The 18,743-nt window shown below is 44.1% G+C and overlaps 1 protein-coding gene across 1 annotated transcript in view; it reads left to right on the top strand.

Moving 5' to 3' along the window:
* GAREM1 (GRB2 associated regulator of MAPK1 subtype 1) overlaps window positions 1-14,681 on the top strand; it is a 104,523-nt gene extending 89,842 nt beyond the window's left edge. The window contains exons 5-6 of the mRNA XM_065627241.1: window positions 4,883-5,049; window positions 8,323-14,681. Of these exons, the coding sequence (XP_065483313.1) occupies window positions 4,883-5,049; window positions 8,323-9,235 (1,080 nt within the window). The 3' untranslated portion in view covers window positions 9,236-14,681. The remainder of the gene's footprint in view (window positions 1-4,882; window positions 5,050-8,322) is intronic.
* The last annotated feature ends 4,062 nt before the right edge of the window (window positions 14,682-18,743 follow it).

Here is an 18,743-nt window from a genome sequence, read left to right as displayed (position 1 = left end):
GTAAAACTGAAGTAGTAGCTTAATCTTGATACTTTCAGGTGATATTTATTGGGGTTTTTTGCTCACACAAACAAGATCTAAGAATCGTGTGGTCACTTTCTTACCTTGCTTTCACATCATCTCTCCACATGGCCTCCATGTTTTCTGTTTTCTCATATTTTCTGTGGCTGAAGTGTGTGGGGCATGACCCCACTTTGAACTGCCTCAAATCACCTTAGTGTGTGCGTCTTCAATTAACAAGTCCTGCTAATGAGGACAGCTAGAATTTTTATGGATTTGAAGTATTTGTTAAGGACAGATTGTCTTCTGTGTTACAAGTCTATTGCAGATTTTGAAGAATATTAAGTGTCATCAACCTCAGGGAAACTTTATCAAACTAGACCTGAACTAATCACTCTGTACTGCTTATTGAAATAAAACATGTGTAAATAGGAACACTGCAGAGCTGATAAATGAGCTTTCTACGGGACGCAAATTTAAATAGAGCATGTTTCCTATCTTAGGGTTTCTAATCAAAACTCATGGGAGAAATCACTTCTCCAAACCTGAAATGGAGACTTCAGAGACAAAAATACAAATATGTTTTATCAACAGGAGCTTATGTGGACTGGGTGGAAAATCCAACCATTATGTGGTCTCTTGACATAGTCCTAAACATTATTTTTTAAAAACACAAAGGGAAAATAGAAAACTTCCCCCCAGGAAAGAGTGTCTAGGAATATTTAGCAAAATTTAATACTCATGTCACATGAATCTTGACAGATATAATAACGTAACAAATTAGTTTTGCAGGGTTTGTGCTGGAATTTAAATAAACATTGTTCCATTTGCAAGTCCAATGATATTTTCAAGAGCGTGGCTGCACAGTAAGCTGAGACTAACCTAAGACCAAACTGCAGCAAACCATGGTGAGCCCATCCCTTTCCTATTCCCATCTTGCTGTCCAGCAGTGTTGGCCGTAGCCTTTCAATCATGAGCCAGGCCACAACCTGGTGGAAAGCTCAGTGGTATTTTTTTTGTGCTGGGTTAGCCTGCAGAGGATGGCCATGGGCATCCTCCTGGCCAGGCTGTGCAGCTGCTGGAGTGAGGAGAGGAGAACGCCAGCGTAGGGATGAAGTGTACAACTGCAGCCTTTTGACCATGCTGCCAAAACTTCCCCAAAAAGCAGCTGCAGCAGCTTCAGGAAAGTCAAGACATTACGTCGTCTTAGCAAAGAGTGTTTATGTGTAATGTCTTAAGTGCGGGAACCCGAGAGCACTTCCTTGCCGCGGAGGTCAGGTATGCACTGACGCTTTGTCCAGACTTTTGGACAAGTGCCCAGCAGCACCGTATCGGGATGAGGTTCCCTGGCAGCCTGCGCTGATGTAAACCCGCACGGGTCTGGTCCCACCCTCCTCCTCCTTCTCCTTTCCCAGCCACATGGTCCTGGCTCCTGTGTTGTGCTGGCTCTGGCACTCCTGCGCCTGGGCAGGCAGCCAGGTCTGGATCTGGAAAATGATTAGTTTCCTGCTGATTCCTGCAAGCTGAACTGTTTCAGCACGGGGTCAAAGGAGCTCTGGAGCCTGCGCTGGGAAGCGGGTGGGAGGGTGAGGAGGAGGGAGGTTGCCCCCACGGCGGGGTGAGGACAGCCCTCCTGACAGGGGATGACCCCCCTGGGTCATACCTGAGACATGGATGTCTCATGTGACACCTGAGGCGTGGGTAATGGGATGCTGGGAGGGCTGTGGAGCACCTGCATAGCATCGGCGTGGACCCTCAAATGCTTGGGGAAGCCTCGTGGCTTAGCAGCTCCCTTCTGGGGGCAGCCGGGTGGCGTTTGGGGTACCTGCATATGTTGCTTTTTAAAGTCACTTGGAAAAGTGCGTGCGACTTTGTCATGTGCGTCTTACATTAGTGAGGTAATGTGAGTGCTGTCAGCAATTTTGGTATTGCTTTCTAGCCATGCAGGAGAAGTAATTTCTGGTAAAGATATTATCTTGCTTTTAGAGGTGGGCAGGGGGTGTAACACCGTAAGAAATAAAACAAAATTTTTAAAAGACTGCATCTCCATAGGTGATGATAATTTAGGCTTGGTTTTGTGGCTTCCTGGAACAGCTTTGGAATTGAGTATCGGTGGCCTACCAAATTCATCAGTGGGCTGGGGCCGAGGAGATGTTTGCATGGTTTCCATGTAGGGTATTTATAGAATAAGGTCATCTCAGGAGCCGCTGATGAACATGGGGTTTAGTCATCACTCCTAGAATGATATTCCATAGTGTTTCTGTATAAAGCTTGGCTGGCAATTGTATTTTTGCATGCACTAAATTTAAAATCAGTGTACAGGAGAGCTGTTTGTAGGAGAGAGAAAAGGACATTCAAGTGTTTCAGAGGCTGTTCTCCTTTTCTTTTCTTCTCGCCAGCAGGATGGAGCATTCTGATATATAATGTTTATTTTCTAAATACCTTTCAAAAAATCCAAGTAGCATGAAAGCAGAAGCAGGGGATGGGGGGGAAATGACCTCTGAATGAAGGCCTGTAAATTAGAAATTGCTTCAGCCTTCAAGCACTAATTTGCATAAAAACAGAGGCTGTTTTCCTGATTGATTTAAAGCAAATCCCTGATGGAGTGTGCTGGAAGTTCAGACTCCTGGCAACAAGGAGTGTTGAACAGCTTTCATTACATTCCTGATCATGCCAGTGACAGGGTGAGTTTTATCCAGGTGGCCTCAGAAGTGATCACTGCCATGGGCACCGGTGATGCCCAGGTTCGGGAGTGACACCCCAGGGCCCTGGGGTGCTGGCGGGGCTTGGGCTGACACCAGGGCAGAGGAGCAGAGGTCTTAAAATCCATCTCATGCCATCAGAAAGCGGTCCCCATCCCCGGGTCATGGGAAGGAGTGTTGGAGCATAGAAGGGTTCAGAAAGTGACGAATAGAAGTCCTGGGACATACAGTGCAAATGCACTTTGTCGGTATCTGGCAGCTGCACAGCATCTAGTGCTTCTGGGCAAAACAGCAACATCCATCAAGGTGATTGGCATGTGGCACCACAGCTGTTCCCCTCCTCTCCCACATTTTTTTTTCATCTATGTTCACTTGGACCTAGTATGAGGGTAGCTTACCTCTGAAGTTTCCCCTTGCTCTTGTCAGTTTAATCTGCAAAATCTCTCCTTTTTATTCCCCTGCTGGGTTTCCTGAGGGCTGTGTCTGGCAGCTGTAGTTGCAGTCTTGTGACAGGGACCAACTGGGACTGCAAACCGGTATTATTTACGGCCTCGTTCTGGTCTGCAATCTAGGTCAGCAAAGGAGCTTGGCATAGTTTGTTATGCCAGCACCTTTGAATGCCGGCAGTCTTCCCAGGAAAGAATCCCTTTAACCCTTGGACCATCTGCTGTGCTCCAAGAGCTCCTCTGAATGGTCTCTCAAACCCCATGGGTATATATTCAATAGCATGCAGCATTAGCTTTGCCTAGTCCGACTTGAGAGAAAAAAAAAAAAAGTCCTTAGACATCCTTGGGGCACAGCACTAAAATGGTTGAAGAGTTTTATGCCTGAATTCAATAACAAACATGAATAAAATTGACTCTTTTTTTTTTTTCTTGAAAGAGCAAATAGGAACCCTTAGAGCAAGATTTATTTCAGTGCTTTATGCTGTTGGGCATTTCCTGTAATTTTGACTTGTTTTGAATTAGGAAAAAAATGTACTACAGTGTCCCAGTCCCCAATTTTCCATTTCACAAAAGTACTAAATGGGTTGTTGCATTTTGAAAGCACTGAAGTGGATTGCAAAAGGTTCCACATTTATTTTGTTTTTAAATAAATTAAATCACTTTAATTGCTAATTATGTGTTGCAGAACTGCTAAGATAACTTTTAGTTCTGCAGTGTTGTTAAATTTTAAAATAAACTATAACTTTCAAACACAAAGAGAATTTCCCTTTTCGGGTGCATCTGAGACTGTTTCAAACAAGGAGAACAGAAAGGTCTCCGCCTGCCAGGGGCAGGTGGTGAGTCCTGAAAAATCTTGCCTGGCAGCCTAATTCTCAGTAGCCTTGCTCACCTTTTAGCCCTAAAGATGCTCTCCCCAGTATGTCGTGATGAAATTAAGGTCTTAATTCCATCATTTTTTCTGTGGGGATGCATCCTAGTATTTTGTTCCTACCGAGGCAGACCAAACTACATTTCAGATAAGCACTGCTGCTGTCATTTGGTTTAAGCTGCAAAGTTGGCTGGCTGCAAAAAGTGGACCTATTGGCTGGGTGTGTTACTTGAACAGGCTCTTCTGCCCACACCTTTCAACTTGTATGTTTTGTAGTTAACCTCATCCGGGACTGCTTGGGGTAGCTACAGAGGGACTGAAGCTCCAGGTTTTAATTCCAGCATCTGGTAAATATGAGATGTATGTACTATTCTTGGGGGAGGAATGCTGGATGGCTGAGTATGAAATAAGTCAGGAAACATTGAAGTCTGTTGAGATCTTTTCATTACGTAAGCTGGGTTCATTATATCTAAATAAACAACACTAATGAAGTTTAAGCCTAATGAATTGCTCCTTACAAAATGTAAAATATCTGGAACTGTCTGTCTGATATTCTATGGTACTGGAAGATTCTTTTACATCGTTTCACTACTGCTACTTTTTAAATGAGTGGATATCAAAGTACTGAAAAGCATCCTAAAAAAGAATACTAGTAGCTCTACTGGCAGTAAAGCATTCTTTTGGACTTCTTTATGACAGCCACATACTGTTGCAAATGTATATACTTAGCATAATTTTTCTCTTCTCCTCCCTTTTTAATTATTTCCTTTCAAAGAATAAGGCACAACCAGATGTGTTTCATCTGGTTGAGAGTGCTGTTGCCCAGATTTTCTTGCTGCTTGCTTACATGTTCTTCTTTCGTACAGGTAAAAGAGGAATGCAGGCTCCTGAACGCTCCCCCCGTCCCACCGCGGAGTTCAAAGCCGTCCTCCACCAGTCCTTCCATCCCTCCCCGCACCGTCAAACCTGCGCGACAGCAGACCCGCTCTCCTAGCCCGACTCTGTCCTACTACTCGTCAGGACTGCACAACATGTATGTGTCTGAGCTGTGAGAGCCCCATGCTAGCACTTTTTGAGAAAGTTAAATGAAACAGTGCTCTTTTTGAAGGCACTTGTTTGTAAAAGCGTGGTACTGGGTCAGAGTTGCTGACTTTTTGTGAAATGGGCTAACCTGCACACAGTATTTTTAAAGATTCAAGCAAAGCTTGAGGGTTTTTAAAGATTCAAAGCAAAGCTCCAGCAGAAACTATGTTTTACTAGATAGGATGTAGCAATTTATATTAAATACCAGCACATATTGCTGTAGGTAATGTCACCATAAGGTGACACAGGCTGTCTAAATGGAAAATCCCGCACAGTTCTGTATAATTCTTGAAAGTCTTGAATCTTCAAACTTGAACATCTTCAAGCTAGTTTCGAGACGAGATTTCAGTGCTACATGTGTGCAGCGCAGCCAGCTCTGATAAGCGGGGGCACAAAAGGGACGTGGTAATCCAACAATGCGTTGTGCCAACTATATGGGAACCTGTGGGGTGGGTGTGATGGAGAACAGGGAGGCCAGCAGACACCACTGAGTGCAAAGTGAGGTGCAGCAGAAGAGGGCCAGACAGCTTCCAGGTCAAACACACTTCAGCACAAGCCTAGCCCACAAACTAGAAAATCGACTCAGGCTAGCCAAAATTGACAGTAGATTTTGAATTAGGTGGCTGCATACCTTTGCCTAGCAATGCAGCGTTCTTCCTTTGGCTTTAGAAAGTGTATACACCTTCTGGAGTCTTACCTCCTTTTTGACTTGAATGTCTTGTTGCCATTATTTCTGGTATCTCTTCAATGACGAGATACTACCTGTCTGGATATTACAGACTGATCTGAAATGCCACTGAAATGACTTCAGCCTAGATGCAGTTAGAATAATAACTTATGCTGCAATTGCCTTTCTAAGCCATACTGCACATTTGCAGCTTAGTGTTGTGTATCTGGCAATGATCACTCTAGATCAGGGCTGCTCATTTGTTTTTATGAAAGCCTGTTGGGTAGTTCTGTCAAGGACTACACCACAGGAGGCACAAGACCTCCCAGCATTTGGGGCCCACCAAATGCTGCTTTCTCTCTTTGTAGCCAAGAATACATCTGCCTCCCAAGAAATGAGGAAAACAGTGAGAAGTGAAGTTTCTCAGGAATGCAGGTGGTATTATTTGCCTCGAACTTCACAATATTTGCGTGAAATTAATCTCCAGCTTGGGTCCAGACCAGATATCTCCATTTTGGTAGAACTGACCTAGTGCTGCTAAAAAATTGGCTATATGTGGAGTAACCAAATTGCTGGTGAAGTTCCTTTTCAAGTCTTGCTATATTTATCCATGGTCTTATTTTCTGGATCATGAATGGTTGCAAGACAATATTTTAAACACAAACAAAACCAGTATGATTTGTCCTTATCTGTCTACAAAAATGCCCGATGCCTGACTTCAGCTGTGTTTCAGGTTTCTCTTGCATCCTTTGACACTGAGTCCCAGTGAGTTAATTTTGGTGGAGGACGAATAAGGAAGCACTTTGAAAACGTTACTTTATCAGTTTTCAGTAATTCCATTAATCTTTTAAATCATTAAATGTTCCCATTTCTAATGTTGAATTAGAGAACAGAAACAGGATCTATGCATTTAATTCCTCTGTATTGTCTGTTGTTTATGACACCTCACTGACTGTCTTCTCGGAATTGAACAGCCCGATGGCTAGATTTGTGAAAAATGCTTTGTGCTGAGTACATTAAACCAGTTGGCCTTTAAGCAGCCAGAAATGACCAGTTGACAGTGTATCGTTGTTGAGGAAGAAGAAAAACAAACAAACAAACAAACACGAAAAACTCTGCTATTGTAAACATCCAGCTGCTTTAACTTGCAGACTTGTATTCGTGACATAAACAGGAAAAACGTTTGGAGGGCATGGAGTGGAGAGCAAGGGATGGGTAGTTAGGGGGAAACTTTGTCTGTTGAGGCTGAGTTTACTAACTAATTTTGCAGTGATATGGATTAGAGCTGCTTTTGCGTATCTGTACTTTGTGTCCAGGTTGGCTTCCTCTCTGACTCACTGTAAGTTTGTGGAGGGCTATTTTTTATGTCAATCCATTCAAAACTGTGCTGGTTTTTTGAAAGCTGCTGTGCCCTCCTCAAGCAGTTTTCACTGAGCTGTCACAAAATGACTATAGAGTTTCTTTCTTGAGTAGTTAGTTTGCAGGAGAGAGAGGTGAGTAATTAAAACCATTATGTCAACTGTTAGTTTCCCTCTGTTGTGTTAAGTAAGGATTTTATAAATCTCCTAATTGTTTTTTCAGCGTTCTGGCTTAATTGGCCAGAATTCCAAATGTCAAGCCAATCATTCAGACTTTCTTTTAGAAAGTGGTGTAAAAGCAGCAAACATTTGCTTTTGATAACAGGTTGCATGCTATTGTTGATATCCCTGTCTTTCAGGAACACCTGGATATAAAACCGTAAGTTCTCTCTAACAGGCTGAACTTAGTTTACTACCTGAAAGTAGATCAGGGTTTACTTTCTTAAGGTGCCTTTGAAAAGCAAGTGTTTCTCCTCATAGATTTTAAGGATATGAGTGCATAAACAAGTTACTGTGGGGTAAGCGTAAAGCCTGATACTTCAACATATACAGCTGGGTCTGCTTACCCTTCTAGGTAAAACTCTTCCTTTGGCTGTAAGCATTAAATTATTCTGTGTTTTTGCACTGGTGACCAGTGGGGAAGGATCTTGTGCACATGCAAGTGCCATAAGAAATGAAAATGTTGGCTCCAAAAGAGCTTGTGGTCATCTCTTACGTCAGTCAAGCTTGGATCTAGTGCAATGGTGACCTGCCTCTGTTACAAGCGCGTGCATATCATGACATATCTGTGGTGTGTCAATAAAAAATACAGGATTAGAACGTCTTCAGTATGTGTAAGGCTGTTCCTTTTCCATGGTGATATCCCTCAGGAATTCGACAGTGGAAAAACCTGAGTGTTTGGGAGATGACACAGAACTGAATTGGGACATCTATTTTTTTATGAGCTTGAAAAACCAAGATGTAAGTCTTCCTCATGAGGCTTTTGGGTGTATCAGCATCTTGTCAGGCTTGTAGAAAAAGGGAAAGAGCTGTCAGTGCATTATTCAAATGTATTGTTAATTCAATTCTGAAGAGTCCTGCCAGAGGAAAGAAGATTCTTTCCTTGTGACAGCCACCCTCTGACTCAGATGATTTATGAATTTGTTCACATGCCACATTTTTTTGTACTAACTACATCCTTTCTGCTTTGTTCCTTAAGCAATGTCACAGAGAGTGACAACACCAACCCAACTGAGAGCACACCTGTCTCCTGCTACCCTTGTAATGCGATGAAAAACGAATCCAAAGAGCCTGAGAGCACGATACCTTTGGGAAGCCCCTCACCTGAAGCTCTGCCTTCCAGGTTATCTTGGCCAAACCATTTTTCAGGAACAGCTGACGGCCTGAACAGGAGTGACTTCCTGCTCGATCCAGGCAGGAGCTACAGTTATCCCAGACAGAAGACTCCAGGCACGCCAAAGAGAAACTGTCCAGCACCTTTGACTTTTGACTTCGATGGGTGTGAGCTCCCGGCGGGGTACTCCCCGCTGACCCCAGCAGAGTTCACCAGCACCATCTCCAGCTGTCCAAAGTCGGCAAGTTACTCTCTAGACTGCACTGATGAGAAAACTCTGGGAGACAGCGATGCAAAGCAGAGCCATTCGTGTCCTGCCTTACCTCCTCGGGCACCAAAGTCAAGCGAAGATAAACCAGTTACAGACATGTGTCCCTTGCCGCTGAAAATAGATGGTGCTGAGGAGGAGTTGAAAACTGGTTCTCCAGACCTTTTGGAAGATCAGTATCTCATTAAAAAGGGCATGCAAGATACATTCTCTATGTCTTATCCCTTCTCGTCTCCCCTCCACCTCCAGTTAGCACCAAGGTCTTGTGGGGATGGGTCTCCTTGGCAGCCACCCACGGACCTCTCTGGACTCTCGATAGAGGAAGTGTCTAAATCGCTGAGGTTTATTGGTCTGTCAGAAGACGTCATATCGTTTTTTGTTACAGAGAAGATTGATGGCAATTTACTGGTTCAGCTTACAGAAGAAATCCTGTCAGAAGACTTTAAGCTAAGCAAATTGCAGGTTAAGAAAATACTACAGTTCATTAATGGCTGGCGGCCCAAGATGTGATGCCAGCTAGTTATTAGTGAAACTATACGAGATGTGCTTGATGCACTTCAGCTAATACATCACTTCCTGTTTTTTGCACTAAAAGTCCTTCCTGTAAATAGTAGTAGAAAAATTCTTACTATGCAGATAAAAGTTTTTGGGTGGTGAGTGGATATTTTTTTTTAATGTCAATAATAAATGTAGAGAATCTGCAGAGGTGTGCCTTGTGCATCCCTGAACATTCAACAGCTGCTAAAAACTGGACACTAAGGGAGCTTTTACTCCATAGTCTGTTAAGGCTTAGTCGTATTTATTACTGAACAATTTGATGCTGAAAGACACACACCAATCCAGTTTACAGTTTTGTGTTAACTGTAAAAAAAGTGTATTTCTTACGGGATTATTTCTGTTCAAATAATATTTGGTAACATGCTGTGACTTTCTTCCGTTTCTGTTAACGAGAAGCATGTTCAGATATATGAAAACATGGTTTTGACACTACATCTGAAAATGTTAAGATTATGCTGTGAAGTGCCACTAATACACTATTCTTGCAGCGTATTTTTATTAACAATATCTTCCTGACTACCTGTAACATGGATACATTTTCCGTGTTACTTTGAGCAAAAAGAGTTAAATGTAAAGCAAGAGTCTTGCTTAGCTCATTGCCCAGAGGGGAGGGAGGAGGGGGATTTTCCTACTGAGCCACTCTGCCCTGGCCAATTAAAAGTTTATGACCTGTAGATTTCAAAAGTTGCTTTTGTAGTGGGATGGCTGGAGTAAGGAGCACGACTTCTGGCCGTGCAGCTTTCTCATGGGAAAGACAGTTCCATGCACAGACTCTTCCCTCGGCAGATCCTGCTCGTTGCAGTAGCCTTGCTCTGGTGAAGGGCAACTGCTGATGTTTCCTCTGCTCCTGTTACGATCATCTGAAACTGCGCTCAATGGGCTGTCCTAATTCTGCGGTCGGATCTGTGTGGGAAGGTGGTAGTACCCCTCTAGGATGCCTCTGAAATAAAGCATTAGTGAGGTGGGACGGAGCAGGAACAGGAACAGCACATGGCACGCTGATGAGAAGGGGCCAAGTGAGGGTTTGGGCCTTGTGTTGTTTAAGGTCACCGGTACTGTTTGCAGTGGGCTGGGGGGATGTGGGTGTCAAAGTGGGAGAGAGTGTGGTGTCATAAGATGTGCTCTTTCACTTGCCCAGCTGCAAAAACTCACTGCTAGAGATGTCATGCAGGAGTAGCCATCAAAAGGGAGCACAGAGATGGGAAGGGGGCATTAGGCTGCCCCTGGAGACCTTTCAAACGTAACTGCACAGAAGGCTAGAAGTAGAATTAGTTTTTGATAGGCCATTGTAGATTTCCTGTGCTTGGCAAAGCTCTCCAAAATATGTTTAAATAACCCCAGCATCCCCTCCCTTTGTAGTACTGAATGCAGGATTTGTGGAGGTCCCGTCTGTGGTGTCCATCCTCGGCAGCTGTGCGTGCCCAGGATCTTCAAGTGGTCAGAGACAGGAATGCTGGAGTAGGTTCAGCTGCACCTTCTGCAGAGCAAAGCCCTGGGCCAGGTGACACCATCACCTGCATTTTTACCTTTTTCAAGTTCAAAAAAAATCTCTCTTCATTGTAGGGCACATAGTGGGAACACAAAGAGGAAATACAGAAGAGGGACAAAAAGGAGAGGCTGATTTTGCCTTTTTTCCTGAACATAACTGACTCATTAAAAGGAACTTTTTGCAAACGGGATGGAATCATAGAATCATTTTGGTTGGAAGAGACCCTCAAGATTGTTGAGTTCAGCCATTAACCTAACTCTGGCACTAAACCATGTCCCTAAGAACCTCGTCTAAATTACTTTTAAACCCCTCCAGGAATGGTGACTCCACCACTTCCCCGGGCAGCCTGTTCCAATGCCTGACAGCCGCTTCCATGAAGAAATTTTTCCTAATACCCGATCTGAACCTTCCCTGGTGCCACTTGAGGCCATTTCCTCTCATCCTATCGCTTGTTACTTGGGAGAAGAGACCAACCCCCTCTGTGCTACAACCTCCTTTCAGGCAGTTGTAGAGAGCCTGTTGCCCAGGCAAATTTCCTGTCATGTCTTCATGTCAAAGCCAAGATGCATCATTTGTCTTGCAATAATGCAAACCACCAGTTCCCAACCAGAGAGCAGAGCCCAATTGACGTGGGTACTAGAAAGCAGTGAGCCAAAAAATATCCCAATAGAAAAACCCCAAGAGTTCGTAGTTGTCCTCCTTTTCTTACTGTATTGACTTTTAGCAACAAATCAATAGCTTTCTCTGGATGCTTTTTAATTAGCATCCTAAAATATTTTAGCTGCGAGTAGGACTAATTCAGCTGTGTATGCATGTGGGTAGGCATGTGCAAGTTGAAGTCAATTGCATTTTAACTCTCACTATGTCAAAGTAGCATTCAAATTTGAAAGGGCCAAATTTTAAATGTCAGATACTTCCCTTTGTTCTGCTTGGCTTGTTAATTCCAGGTAAAAAAAAAAATAAAGTATCTCAAAAAAAAGAAAAAGAGGAGATTGCATTCTTGGTAATATTAACATTAAATATTTGTAATGCTCCTAGGATGTTAACATTGCTGAGAAAATAGTGGGTTTTGAGTACGGATGGACACCTATACCGTTTATCTCTGCTTACTTGCTTGGAATGTTTTTTTCTTGCAAGCAGCCTGGTGGAATTTGCATTCAGGAGTGTGCTGCGTCGACATCACATATGCATAGGCTGAAATACAACTGGTCTGTTGAAAGGCCCAGAAATGTGCAATGATTTCAGCAGCAAATCCTGTGTGCAAAAGTACCAGCTAAAACCTCTAATTGCAAACTTACTATTCATGTCCTTTCACTTGTCTTGTTCTGGCTTGGTACTGCTTACTTATTTTTATGTGTATGTTAGCATTTGACCATTTCTTTTGCCCTTAGCAGCTCATCACCTTAATTTTCCAAGCCTTTTTTAGTGATTTAAGTGTTCTAACCTTTGTGTTGTGTGACTTATATGACCGTGGTGGCGAGCCACCTGCTGCTATGCCCAAGCTGGACTGAAGCGTCTGCTCCGTTGAAATTGGGAGAGGGATGAGCAAACGGGCCAGCTGGAGTACAGTGGTTCGTCCTCTCCACCGCTGCCTGGGTAGCCAGGCTGTGGCAGCACTGATGCCATGGAATCTAATTTATTTGCTTTCCTCTTGAGCTTCGTTGCCGTGGTGTTAGGGGGTCAGGACTGTCTTTTGCGCAGTAGAAGGCAGTGTGAACAGGGCAGACGCGTTCACAGCGATCTCACGGGAAGACCCTGGCAGTAAAGGGATGGTAGCACCTTTGAAATGAGGTGGGAGCAGAGAAGTCCTTGAGGCCTTAGCAGAGAACCATGCAGTCTCTTGAGAAGGATGGGATGTAAAACCTGGAGACTTAAATCTGTAAAAGGTTACAAAATGCTGCACTGCTTATTGTACTTCGAGATGGAGGGTTACTTCAGTGTTCCCACTGTGGTTTGGAAGTGTCTGAAAGCTCTGGGGAATATCCCTGTGATACGAGCTGTTTACCAGCTGATGTGAATAGGAGGAGACAGCACTCAGCCTTCAGTAGGACCTGCAAACTGTCCTGGCACACCGAGCAGCACCAGGGGACGGGCAGTGTCTCATGGGAGTCGGTTCTGCTGAACTCTCGGGGTGGCCTCTTGCGTGGTTCGGTGCAGCCCAACCAGCCTGTGCTGGTTGTGATCCCAGACGGCTCCCAGGCACCGCTCGGAGGTGAGCGGTGCGGGAAACCAGCCTGGGTGTGGAGAGCAATGGAGTTCAGCCGTGTCGATGTGAGCTGTGTTGGTTGTCCTTGGGGCCTGAGGGCAGGCCCTGGCCCGTTTTTGACCCTAGCAGAGGTGTAGCCGTTGAGCTCAGGCAACACGTCATGCCACAGCGGACTTAAAATCTTTATTACTTTTTGAAGGCAGTCTGCTAAAATAGGCCAACCCTAACCTCAGACTTCTTTCCTCACGTTAAATAAAGCCTCTGGTGCTTATTTAGGTATCAGTGTCTGGAGTCATGCGTTATCCTCGTGGCTTTTGTTTGTCCGGGGGTTTTGGTAGCAAAAACTCTGGCCTGTCATTCTGTATGGAGCTGTCTCTTTGTCCTGCACCGGGACACACGTTCTTTCTATGCAACAGTCACACGGCAGCACAAGGACTGATGTGGCCTTCAGCAGCGAAAGCTGAATTCTGGCTTGGGGGCTTTTCTGGAGGTGGACACAGAGGTGGCCAAGGGAGGGATGGGGAAGAAACTTGAGAGGGAAATGCTGGTTTCCTTTAAACTCTCATTGTGCCTAGGATTAAGATTCTTTGTATTGCTGCCTGACTGGCTAACCAAAGCCGTATTGAAATCAACTCAAAGTGCATATTCGCATTCTTGTTCTTGCAGTATTGTAAAAATTGCCTATGGCTAGAAACTTAGAGACAGAAAACATTTGGTCCATCCAAAATTAGAAGGAAAATGTATTTCGAAGCATTCTTTGCAGCTAGAAACAAGGGTTTGAAATAACTGTGTGTTACACAGGGTATTTTCCAATACAACAGTTTTACTTGCCACTTTAATTGACTTGATTCCACAACAGCAGCTTCAAGAGAAACAGCATAAATAGCAACGCTGTCTCAAAAAACCCACCATGTTTCAAACCTGTCTATAAATATTCGAACTGTTTTCTCCTATGTTTTCTTCTCGAATCAACTCCTCCGTTGTCTCCCCGCAAAATAAAGCATCCTGGCACCAGTTACTTGGTCAGCAAAGTCCTGCCCGCGGGCCGGGCAGGGGTTACGTCGTGCCACTTAAAACCCGAACACCAGCCATATGTAAAAGGACCAGGGCTTAGCCCAGCTCTCCTGGCTCCTCTTTTTGATGCTCTGAAGTTGCGGTGTTCCCGTGCACAAGCTTGAAGGTACGAATGAAATTGTAATCAAAGTGAGGGATTGTCCATTTTATTCGCAGTATTAGGGATGGCAGGGCAGTAGGGAAATGCAGGCCCCTTGTTGAGACCTAGCAATAAATGACTCTTCATTTGTCGTGTCTTAAACTCCTAATAGTCCGGGAGTTGTTCAGACATTACTGTTTCTGTGTGTAATAACCAAAATTTTCAGCGTGAAAATCTGCAGAGTGATTCTCTTGACTTGGACAATCTTCTGGATTATATTAAAAATATTTGTTAGTTCTTAGCTCTTTAGATTCACTTTGGGTAGGTCAAAAAGGTAACACTTGGGAAAAAAAAGAGAAAGCCCCAAATCTTTGGCTTAGTACATTTCCGTTATAAAACGAAGCATGGTTTTTGTGGAATTCTGTGCTGTTTTGGGCTTTTATGTAAAAGGCTGAAGGCAGTTTATTATTTAAACCAGGTGCAAATAAATATCCCTGTAATGTATATGAACAAATTTAAACCACGTATTGTAAGTGTATAAACTGTATATTAAAGACACTATTTTCATGATATTTCAAATGTGTACAGAATTTGTTGTACTAAATTGGTTGGGTTGCACGTATTGTATAAAATGATTGATTTTCATTTAGTAATTTCAATGACTTATCCTCTTGCTCATCTCAGTATAATTTGGAAATAAGCGCCTCTCAAATAGTGAATTCACAAAGTAAGATTGGGATAATTGAGAGGAGCAATCAGGCTTTTGCTTTTAACCTCTCAAGACACATTACTTTTCTCTGTCTTGCAATTTCCCTTGATCCCCTTCAGCAAGAGTATCGAGCTGTGTGTTCCCCAAAGAATTTGTTACCAGACTGCTTTCCTGTCTCCAGCAGACATTTGCCTAAAACATTATTTTCCCAAGCTCTCGGCCTATTATCTTTGTTTTAGAGAAATGTGTTCAATTATAATTTGGATATGCTTTCAAGCACAAGACCATGCACAGGTATTTCAGATTTGCAAGAAGTCTCTGAAGTATTTATTGGGTGAGGAGAAAATTAGAGACAAAACGACGTTGTGCTCTAGGTTGCCCCTTCGTGTTTCCTCCACTATTGGCAGTAGGGGGAAATGTCAGCTCTACAACCACCCAAATGTCATGCAGATAAGTTGCTGTTGTGCCAAATTCTCCTTGGGCTGATGCATCATTTGCTGACACTGGGCCAAAAGATAGTGTACTCCAGCACAACAGTAGTTGTGGAGGGACTCGTTAATATATGTTTATAAGAAATAAAGCAGGGCAGAATCTGCCACAGGGATTGCCATTAGATTTGAGACAGAAGGGGTTTACTTGCCTCCAAACCTCACATGGGAAAGGGGGGAAGTGTGTCTGGAGGCAGGATGTGTATCATGTGGGAAAGGGGAACAGAAAGAAGCAGAATTGCTTTCTCAAGTTAAGAAAAATCTCCTTTACCATGAGCAGATCTGTCCAGGCCACATCTCTGCTCCCCTCTCCAAAGAGGGGAAAGGAAAATATTTAGTTTTCTGCATGCGCCCATCAGCTGGCTTCAGACTGAGTGAAAGGGTCTGCAGGAAAGCATTCAATGCATGGAAGGGAAGTGAAGGGAAGGGCTATAGTACAACTCAAAATGTGGCCATCTCCCTGTCAGGAAAGCGCTGTTCTAAGGAAGATGTTTGCTGTTTATGTGTGTTACAGCAGTCATCGAGCCTGACACAAATCTCCTGCCTAACTCTAGTCACCGTGGCTACCTATAAATATGAATAAGGAATACAGGCAGCAGAAGGACCTGAAAATGCAGCTCTCATCTCTTTGGGAAGTGCAAGCTTAACCTTTATGGATGTGCTGCTCCTCTTGGTGTGATACATACACCAATTGGAGCTCCCCTAGACCTGTTAGGTGGGTATTTACCCCGTTCTCCCTCTGCTGGGGCTCCTGCCCTTGAGTTGCTATGGGATTCGGGACGTTGAAAGCGCCTGACGTCCTGTCTTGTGACACTGGTGACTAATTGCTGCTGAATTCCTTAGTTGCTGTAGGCTGTACTCAGGTCGGCACTAGCTTGGGGCACTCTACACCACGCTCTGTTGCCCAGGTATAAACATGCTTTATGTCACCAGATGCACAAATCATCTGCAACCACTTTCTCCTATGCACGGGGTGGCCAAGAGCTGCAAACCTGGGTGAAGTTCTCCTGGTCTCGTTTTATTGCATGCCGTGGGCAGATGATGGGATTTGCCACTGCAGAATGAACAGAAAATCTGGGCTGCTCAGGCAGTTGCTCTGGGTTGTTTTGCCCAGGCCCTTGGTGCTGCTGAACCATCTCCCTAGCAGCCTTGCTCCCATGGCAGCATGATTTTTAGGGGTTCCCTTGGCGGCCCTTACTAACCCCTGGCTCTGCTCCTATGGGTGGCTATTGTAATGGCAGCTCTGATGGTTGCACAAAACCTCAAGATGAATTGTATTCCGTACACAGATTTTGTTTTTCTTCTCTTGCCCATGGTTGTCATGCCTAGTGAAGATCAATTTTTGTTGAAAGGTGACAGTGTTTATATTTTTATTCAGTTGCCCGGATCCAGCATCTCTCCAAGGATAAAGCATAGCTATTCATTTTCACTCAGCATAATGAAGAGCTGACATTGAGAGCGGCTTTGAGAAGGAGGCGTCTACTCCCTGTTCTCACCATCAGATTCCAAAGGTGGAAAGCTCAAGATGAGTAAACAAGCTGCCACAATGTGAGCATGGAAATACAACCCAAATCTTCATTTATTGCTCAACAAGACCTCAAAATGCCCTTGACTTCTGGGTAGGACAAAAGGAATCTGGTGCCAAACACACTTGGATTAAATGAAAACCATTCCTCACAGGGAGTCTGGGGTAGGAGGAAGAAGAATGAAAGGAAACAAAATAGGGAGGAAGGATAGAACATATTTAAGGGGATAGAACATATTTAAGGTGCCAAGTCTAAGGAGCTGGCAATGAAGCGGAGGGACATGTCCTCTTGCTTTGTGTGGCGGTGGCTGCTGTAGTGCTTGTTTTTGCCACACAGTGTCGGACTGGCACACAGCCGCAGGAGACAAACTGCTGTAGGGGTTGCAGAGGGTGATAGATGGGCTCAGGGATCTCATTAGGACCTTCTGCCAATCCCATAAAAGCTCTGCCACGAGGGGAGCTGTTTTAATTGTGCTGTTGCTATTCCATTACACAGTATCGACAATTATTCTTAATGAATATGGGGGTCAGTGAGGCAGGTCTCCAGAGCTGGGTTTCCAGTGGATTAGTGCAAACAGAAAGCAGGAAGAAACTCTAATGGGTTGACGCTGTAAGATTTGGCAGAAGGTCTGGCAGAGCCCTGAAGAGCTGCATATATCTTGGCTAATCTTATTTATTTAATGGCAGCTCTGCAAGTGGGAGAAATGTATGACAGCTAGAAACTATCCTAAATGCTTGTCCTAGATAGCCTTTGCTCCTGAAGGATAAAGCGCAGGCCATCCTGGCAACTGGTCCTTCAGTTTCCTCCTGAAGACAAAGAGTACTTTTATCCTTCAAAAAGACTAAAAAAATCATACCCAAATAGTATTTCATAGAACCATACAATGGTTTGGGTGAGAACGAACCTTTAAAGATCATCCAGTTCCAACCCTCCTGCCGTGGGCAGGGACACCTTCCACCAGACCAGGTTGCTCAAAGCCCCATCCAGCCTGGCCTGGAACACTCCCAGGGATGGGGCATCCACAGCTTCTCTGGGCAGCCTGTTCCAGTGCCTCACCACCCTTACAGTCAAAAATGTCTTTTTTATATCCAATACAAATCTGCTCTCTTTCAGTTTAAAACCATTGCCCTTTGTCCTGGCGCTACACACCTTGGTAAAAAGCCTCTCTCCATTTTTCTTAAAAGTCTTGAAAGCATGCAAGAAGGTCTCTCTGGGGCCTTCTCCAAGCTGAACAACCCCAACTCTCTCAGCCTTTCTTCACAGGAGAGGTGGTGTGGCCCTCTGGCCGTTTTCATGGCCTTGAAATTTCTCCCTTTACTAACAAATCCGTGAAACTGCAGTAAAGATGGGCACAGCCCACTGTCTACATCTGTCCCACATTGGTCTGCAGTTCCTCTTGCCTTACTATTGATTTCTCAAGCATTTTTGTCTTCTGCTTCCTATAATGAAAGGCAGTGATAGTTAAACAGTTTTCTGTTACCTATCTAGTAAGCTTTCCAATAACCCTTCCTTCCTGACTTAAAAAAAAAAAAAAAAAAGTAAGGACACACGTCGTTTCTTCTTTTGATTCTTCTCTGCTACAGCTGGTTTACTGAAAAAAAAGTGTCATTTAACAGTGATTCCAGTGCTTCTTTTTTGCCTTATAGAATTCAATCTGAGTTTCTTGCGCAATGCGAAACACTAGGACTTGGAAACTGAGCCTCGAGCGGGAGTGCAGTGGGCCAAGGATAAAAAGCTGAGTAATTAAAAAAGCAACAAATAGTCCAAATCCAGGTTTTCCAGCTTGACCTACAAACCCAACCCAGCACAGCCTTTCATTTTGTCGCCCTCTTCTGCTACTCTTTGGCCTCCACAGACCAACTGGGTTCCTCCTGCCGGGGAGTGATGGG

Source organism: Caloenas nicobarica, chromosome 2 (genome assembly GCF_036013445.1).
Source record: "Caloenas nicobarica isolate bCalNic1 chromosome 2, bCalNic1.hap1, whole genome shotgun sequence".
Classification (NCBI taxonomy): Eukaryota; Metazoa; Chordata; class Aves; order Columbiformes; family Columbidae; genus Caloenas; species Caloenas nicobarica.
Note: the sequence above shows the minus strand (reverse complement) of the source record. Positions and strands in the feature narration are given on the sequence as shown.